The sequence below is a fragment of the Vicia villosa genome, linkage group LG4, assembly GCF_029867415.1.
Source record: "Vicia villosa cultivar HV-30 ecotype Madison, WI linkage group LG4, Vvil1.0, whole genome shotgun sequence".
Taxonomy (NCBI): Eukaryota; Viridiplantae; Streptophyta; class Magnoliopsida; order Fabales; family Fabaceae; genus Vicia; species Vicia villosa.
Genome location: NC_081183.1, coordinates 2,205,862 through 2,214,311, shown reverse-complemented (window position 1 = coordinate 2,214,311; position 8,450 = coordinate 2,205,862). Strand labels below are relative to the sequence as shown.

Here is an 8,450-nt window from a genome sequence, read left to right as displayed (position 1 = left end):
TTGTGGATCAACTAAAATCTGAATGGGTGGAGGCGACTATAGTTAATTCACAACAACTTTCCGCCCCAGTGAACCATGTAACGTTTGTCTTGCTCTGCGTCTAATATTGTCTTCTAATTTAGTTGAATACATCTCGACTTTTATTTATGAATTTCTTTTATTTGTGATTTTTTAGATAAAAGAGAGTGTTGATGAGGCTGTTCCTGTTGATGATTCCGACATTGTTACGGTGTGATTTTGAGTCCTATACAAATGCCACTTATTAATCGCCATCAATTTACTTCATTCTCACTTATTTTTAACTGCAGGATCCTGAAATAACTTCCAAATTGCACGGTGAACCGGTCACACCTACGGCAAAAAGACAGAGCCCCGATCCATCCATTGAATCTACATGTCATGCAACACACAGCGAAGGAGATTTGTCTTCGACTAAACTTAAGAAACCAACCAGAATCACCAGGAAATTAGTGAAGATTGAAAAATAGTTGAAAATATTATCTTGCCTGCTATTATTTTGGGTCATCTTATGTAAGGATTATATTTTGAAACTACTTATTTTGTTGTAATGTTACATTATTTTTCGACTACCTATTATTTTGGATCTTTTTAAGTAACGATTGTATTTGGAAACTCCATATTTTGCCGTAATATTACATTATTAATCGACTTCTCTTCGATCAATATAACGATTGTTACGGTATCATACAAATGTGAATCCGATGTAACAGATGGTTTCAGTATTACTCTACTGTCTGATCATTTAACAGCATTACTCGACTGCATTATAGGGAAGTTATTTCATGAATGAGTGCTGCATATGTTTGTTTCAATGAGACTGCCAATTTCCAAACTTTGTAGCTTTAATAAATAGCTTTTATAAATGGTATCTCACTAATATAATGAAGTACTTAAACAGCCTCACAAAGAGCTTATTTACCTCTGCCTAAAAAAATACAGGAAACTACAGTTTATATATGCTACATTCTAACTTAACATGGATTATTAAATGAGGATACGGACATGTATATTCTATTACAATTACTGTTGCTTTTGTATCAAGTAGTACAACTTACTTATTTAAATAATAATTGATTAGACACTTACTTGAGTTAATTGGTTTGCTTTTTGCTTTTGTAGAAGGGTAGCCCCCTTTCATGTCACACTTCCATCCTAATACTCTACACCTGCACAATGATACCATAAAATATGATAAAGTACAGCCTGCTGCGGCCTATAGTCTGGTGCTACTTTTTTTAAAAAAAAAAATTTACTTCTTTGTTTTCTTATGTGGGGGATACTTTGAAATCTTTTATATTATTATTCAAATTAAGCCTAATTTCAAATTTGAAATTCTCCCAGCTTTTTCAAAAATGTAATCCTGTTTCCCTCTCTTTTTATTTAGGTTAAGGAACAAATAGTTCCCTCCTTTGTTCAAATCATTTAGAATAATAAGTTTTTCTGTAGTTAATCATATTAGACTCAATCAATTTGTTGGTTTAAAATACACTTCATACAATCAACTACTTCATTTCAACTAAGTCACTTTCAATGGATGGTAGCCCCTTTAATGCCAATGATTCGACTACAACTCTTGCAAGAAAAAGGAGGAGGATTTTGTTGTCAAAAAAGCAACTCTCTAAAAATGGCCCTAACAAAGAAAACGAACCAACAACAACACCTACTGCTGGGACTTTGGCCGCCTCTTCCAGGGACACTTCAACAAGATATCCTCTCCAGCCCACTGTCTCTAACCATTCCCACACTCTACCATCTCAACACCATTTAGACATTTTGCAAACCAAAAAAAGATCAAGGATTCTTGCTGCCAATGGAGTGAATCTGTTTAACCGTTTCAACAATGCCGACATATCTCCGTCGTTCCATGTAGGAGAATCATCAAACACCAGGAAGCGGCCTAAATTCACCCAAACACAGCTACTCATTACAACCCCTACTGCTCTTAACAATTCCCACACTTCTCCTAATATATCAAATCCACATTGTGTATCTTTTCCTAATCCTAATGTAGGTAGAACGGATTATTCCTCCGATGATACCAATGGAGATTCTGAAGATTGCGACTCATTCGGACACAACTCTGATTCTGATGACTCCATGGATCCTCATGATATTCGTGATCAACATAACCAGTGTAAGTTGCTATTTAACTTCTATTGACACAATATCCGGTTAAATTGCTACCCGTATGATAAGAAAATGAATTTTTTTTCCTGCAGCTTATTCTGACATTGGTGACCCGGTGTGGGAATGTTTAATTTGCCAAGCTTGCATGTGGTATGCAGAGTGCAAGAATATGAGAAAAAATACCACTGTTCCTAAATTCGAATTGTGTTGCAGGAGCGGTAAAATTGTCTTACCCTACATGAAACAGCCACCGTTACTGTTAGAAAAGCTACTTCATCACAAAACTGATCCTGAGAGCAAGAACTTTCAGGCCAACATAAGAACGTACAATGCAATGTTTTCGTTTACATCTCCAGGGATGAAATTTGACACCAACATTCCCAACGGAGGAGGTCCTCCTACAATGCGCCTACACGGTCAAACATGTCACCGGATAGGCAGTCTTGTACCACCACATGGTGCGCTGCCACAATATGCCCAATTGTACATTTACGACACTGACCACGAGATTACAAATAGAATGCGTTGTTTCAAGTAATGAGCTTACCAATCCATCTTTTACCTAAGTGTTTATACGATGGCTTAAACATATAACACCGTGTTTGCTATTATTTTTTCCAGGGACAATACGTCTATTGAAACATCTATCGTAGCAAAGTTAAAGACTATGCTAGATGAAGTTAATGTTCTTGCAAAAGCATTCAGAATGGCACGTGATATGTTTAAGGCCAATCCTTACGTTGAATTAAGGCTGAAACTTATCAGTGATAGACATGACGATGGTCGTGTCTATAATATGCCAACTGTTGCGGAGGTTGCTGCCCTTATTGTAGGAGATGTTGACACTGGTGAAACAAGAGACCTTGTGGTCCAATACCGGAGTGGTAAATTACAAAGAATTGATGAGTTCAATCCAAGTTATCTTTCATATCAATACCCTTTGATTTTTTGCTACGGTGAAGACGGTTACCGGGATAATATCCTTCACAAGTATCAAGATGAGACAACTGTTACAAGAAAGAATAGGCAATCTATCAAGGATTGGCTGTGTTTTCGTCTCCAAGAACGCACAGATGAACCTAAAACATTATTGTACTCTAGGAAACTTTTCCAACAATTTTTGGTTGATGGTTACGCTATGATGGAATCAGAACGTCTCAATTGGTTGCGAAAAAATCAATCAAAGTTGAGGGTCGGAAAATACAATAATCTGCAACAACGGTCTGAGCAAGGAGACCAGATTCCAGGTAACAAACAAGGTAAACGTGTTGTTCTACCTTCTTCTTTTGTGGGAAGCAAACGATACATGGATCAACTTTACTTCGACGGTATGGCCATTTCAAGCAGATTGGGGTTCCCAGATTTGTTTATCACGTTCACATGCAACCCAAATTGGCCTGAGATTACACGGTTGCTGACCCCGAAAAACTTAAAACCCCATGATAGGCCTGACATTGTTGCCAAAGTTTTCAACATCAAGTTTAAAGAGCTTATGGTTGACCTAACAAAAAGACATATTCTTGGGAAAGTTATGGCGTGTAAGTTTTCCCCACCATTATGTTTCTAACTCTTATTTCTCATCTATTATTCACAATAACAAGTTCTTTATGACTTATTTATGCAGTTATGTATACAATTGAGTTTCAAAAGCGAGGCTTACCCCATGCTCACATTTTGATCTTCTTGCACCCCCAAAGAAAGTATCCAACTCCGTCCGACATTGATAACATCATTTGTGCAGAGATTCCTGATCCTGAACTACATCCTGCTTTGTACGCACTGGTGAAATCCCATATGATACATGGACCGTGCGGTCTTTCGCGGCCTAATTCACGATGTATGAAAAATCGGCAATGTTCTAAATATTATCCAAAAAAATTCATCGAAGATACAGTTGTAAATGCTGAAGGTTACCCATTATATAGAAGAAGATCAGCCACCCATGTAATTACAAAAAATAATATCAAGTTTGATAATAGATATGTTGTCCCCTATAAAACTCGGTTATTGTTGAAATATCAAGCACATATTAATATGGAATGGTGTAACCAATGCACTTCTATCAAATATCTATTCAAATACATTCACAAAGGATATGACAGAATTGGTGCAAGTGTGGTTGGTTCTAAGTCAAACACCGGACTACAACATGAATGTGTGGATGAGATCAAACAATATCTCGATTGTAGGTATGTTTCTCCAAGTGAGGCGTGTTGGCGAATATTTTCGTACAAGGTTCATGGAAGGAAACCTGCTGTTGAGCGAATGTTTTTCCATCTCATCGGTGAAAAGGCTGTCTATTATAAAGATTGTGAACAAATGGAGCATGTATTAGAAAGTGCAAGCGTAACAGAATCTATGTTCACGTCTTGGCTTGTAGCAAATGCAACATATGCTGAAGCTCGGTCTTTGACATATGGTGAATTTGTTACAAAGTTTGTTTATGTAAAGAGAAACAGAATGTGGAAGCCACGTAAAAGAGGGTTCACTATCGGACGTTTGGTGTGGGTTCCACCGACAACCGGTGAACTTTTCTATTTGAGGATGATGTTGACGGTGGCAAAGGGCCCAACTTGCTATGAAGATATCAGGAGGGTCGGTGAGACACAATATGACACCTTTAGAGAGGCATGTTTTGCTATGGGATTCTTAGATGATGATCGAGAATACATATGTGCTTTAAAGGAGGCAAGCGCTTGGGGGACAGGTCATTATCTTAGAAAGCTGTTTGTTGTTATGCTCTTATCAGGTGCTGTAAACCGTCCTACCCATGTATGGAAGGAATCATGGATTCTATTGGCCGATGGTATCTTGTACGAACAAAGACAAATTGCCAACAATCCAGGTACACTACTTTGACATCGCATGCTATTTATATTCTTAACTACCACGTAATGTATCATGTTGTTGTGATCTTATTACAACGTAACGATGCCTTCTTGCTACAAACCACAGATTTAACATTACCGGATGATGCAATCCAGCAGCTGACATTGATAGAGATTGAAAAAATGCTGCAACTGAACCATCGCACCCTGCATGATTTCAAGCCCATTCCTTATCCGAATGACTATGTTATTCAACAACTGGGAAACCGGCTTATTTACGATGAAAGACAGTACAATATCCAGGACATGAAGGCGGAATTTGATAACCTATTCAAGTGTCTGACTGGTAATAAAATCAAAGATTCACATATTTCTTATGACTATATTACATGCTTAGGTCAAAATATGTCTACAAGTATCTAATTATAAACTGTTTCTTATAATGGTCTTTACAAGACGAACAGAGGAAGATTTTTGACCAAATCATGGATGCCGTCAACAAACAACAAGGTGGTGTCTTCTTCCTGCACGGTTACGGCGGAACCGGTAAGACATATATGTGGAGAACACTTGCAAGTGCACTGAGATCTAAGCATGAGATATGTCTAACTGTTGCAACAAGTGGGATAGCATCTCTTTTGTTGCCAGGGGGTCTTACAGCTCATTCAAAGTTCAAGTTGCCAGTTCCATGTCTTGAGAACTCAACTTGCAAAATTAATTTCAATGACCCTAGCGCAGGTCTTCTAAGGGAGGCAAAGCTGATTATATGGGACGAGGCCCCGATGGCACACAAATATTGTTTTGAAACGCTGGACAAGACTTTGAAGGATGTCATGAGTAATTACGGTAACTCCGAAACTATTTTCGGAGGCAAGGTTGTGATTTTTGGTGGGGATTTTCGTCAGATATTACCCGTTGTACCAGGAGGAAGTCGTTCTGACATTGTCCATTCAACAATTAATGCTTCTTACATTTGGCATTATGTTAAAGTCATGAATTTGACCAAAAACATGCGTCTATCCTCCGGACCATCTGAGCAAGATAAAAAGGAAATTGCGGATTTCTCTGATTGGCTTTTAAAGATAGGAGAGGGACGAATTTCTGAACCTAACGACGGTTATGCTAACATTGACATACCACCCGAACTTTTAATTCCAGACTTCGATGACCCTATTCAAGCTAGAGTGGAGAGTACGTATCCTGATTTCTTAAATTGTTACCAATCGACTGATTATCTAAAAAATAGGGCCATTCTTGCTTCCACTTTGGACATTGTTGACAATATCAATGACCATATCATTGCCATTATGCCAGGTATAGCCCTGATTTACTTATATACACGATCTTGCTTCCACTTTATATTGTTATGTCTTTCCTAATGGATAGTTTTATAGGGGAAATAAGAGATTACTACAGCTCAAACTCGGTTGATCGATCAGAAATCCATGACAACAATATTCTTCAGGTCCTTAGCCCAGAATTCCTCAGCTCCTTAAGAACTTCTGGCCTACCCAACCATCACTTAAAGTTAAAGGTTGGAACACCAATCATGCTTATGCGAAACATTAATCAATCCCAAGGTCTGTGTAATGGGACAAGGCTTATAATAACTAATATGGCTGCTCATGTGCTTGAGGCCAAATTGATGGGTGATAACAATAATGGGAAAGTTATATACATCCCGCGAATGGATATGTCCCCGTCTCAATCACCTTGGCCATTCAAGTTATCAAGACGACAATTTCCTGTTATTGTAGCCTACGCCATGACCATTAACAAATCTCAAGGCCAATCGTTGGATTGGGTTGGACTCTATATACCTCGAGATGTTTTCACACATGGACAGATTTATGTTGCCGTTTCACGAGTTACAACTAAAAGAGGTATCAAGATATTGATACATGATGATAAAAACATCCCAAAGCTTTCAACATGTAATGTTGTATATAAGGAGGTTTTTAACAACATATAGACGGTACGTATATGTCTTTTTGCCAGTTAATAGTTCTCAATATTTGTTGATAAAATTTTCTAACCTGTACAAACTGTCGTTTTTATACCTTCTAAATGTCCTAATTTTGCATTCTAATAAAACATACCTTCCTGTGCAGATCAACCGAAGTTCAGAGGAACCCATCCAACTTTAACACCAACGCTTGACTATTTAATTTTGTCTGTCAAAGTATCATTGCAAACATTATTGTATCACTTCTCTTTATTTGCAGTAAAAAACTCAATTACTCCAAATTTTGTAACCCTACAAAACCTACAAAGATGAAAAAAATGAAACATAAAGTCTAATTTTTTACTATGCAACTACAATCAATATCCATTTCATATTCACAGAAACCAACCCATCATAATCGCAACAATATGAATGTTTTACCTGAGAATGCAATATGATTTTTAATGATTCACGCCATAGCAATGCTTTAGCCTTCATCTTAGACAAATTCCATATTGCTTTTTTTCCATTATCTGAACACCAGTTCTTTATTGACCTGTTTTCTTCCACTTGTGTGTAGAATCCGGTTTCTTCTTTAACATAACTATTTCATTAATGCATCATTTCTTTGTCCGAAATTTACTTTCATCTGGGAATCTACTTTGGCATCACATGGTCACGTCCATGTTGGAATATATTCTCCCAGGAAGTTTTTTACTTTTCTTTACGGCAACTTCTAGGCAAAGAGGCCCACCACATATCACATGCTAATAGAATATATTCCTTATCTCCTGCATATCAGGTCCTACCACTTTTCACATGCAATGGGTTGCACTATATTTTCATTATTAGGGTCCCATGCACTATTTTATATGGAATCCTATGCACAATATTTAACAATACTTAGGGGTACTATTCATCTTTGGTATACTATGCTTTTCTCTATATATATGGTCCCTCAACTTGTGAACATAAATCAAACACAGTAAAATCTCTTTTTCTACCCCAACAACAACTAGAAGAAATTTCACATGGCTTTGATGGGAAAACTTTCTCACAGTGAATTGGAATACTCCTTCACGATAGCAAAGTTATCTGAACAGGTTTCAACTTATGTTTATTTTAGTGCTTTTGCATTATTTAATAGCTTCCTAAGACACCTATTTTTGCATTCTTTAATAACTTCTATATTAATTGGCAGAAATTTGCAGAAATTGATCCCAAGTTTATATGTCGTTTTGGCAACAACATAACTAAAACATGGACCATCCTCAACAACCAAGGAGTGCATCACGTCCTCATTTATAACAAAAATGAAATTCATCCACTTATAATTAGTGGATGGAAAGACGTTGAAGATTTTTATAATTGCCCCTCCAATGCCGTTCTTGAGGTGGGTTACTATATGGATGACAATTTTAGCATCCTCAACATAAAAAATATAGAGGATATCGAGCAATTGCCCTTTTACCATAGCAGGTTTTGGGGAGCAAACAACATTATGGTTTTCGACCTCGGTCTAACAAATG

General features: G+C 37.2%; 1 protein-coding gene across 1 annotated transcript; it reads left to right on the top strand.

The window, feature by feature from the left end:
• Positions 1-1,551: 1,551 nt before the first annotated feature.
• LOC131594759 (uncharacterized) lies at positions 1,552-6,948 on the top strand. The gene is made up of 8 exons (XM_058866958.1): positions 1,552-2,155; positions 2,241-2,298; positions 2,362-2,682; positions 2,770-3,686; positions 3,773-4,993; positions 5,104-5,322; positions 5,433-6,290; positions 6,371-6,948. The coding sequence occupies exons 1-8, from the start codon at positions 1,552-1,554 to the stop codon at positions 6,946-6,948; spliced, it is 4,776 nt and encodes a 1,591-aa protein (XP_058722941.1).
• Positions 6,949-8,450: the final 1,502 nt, after the last annotated feature.

Excerpts from the sequence above, each read along its gene's own strand:
- LOC131594759 (XM_058866958.1), top strand. The coding sequence starts at position 1,552 with ATGGATGGTAGCCCCTTTAATGCCAATGATTCGACTACAACTCTTGCA. Across the intron at positions 2,299-2,361 it reads ATTTGCCAAGCTTGCATGTG|GAGCGGTAAAATTGTCTTAC; the intron begins GTATGCAGAGTG and ends ATTGTGTTGCAG. Across the intron at positions 3,687-3,772 it reads TCTTGGGAAAGTTATGGCGT|TTATGTATACAATTGAGTTT; the intron begins GTAAGTTTTCCC and ends TTATTTATGCAG.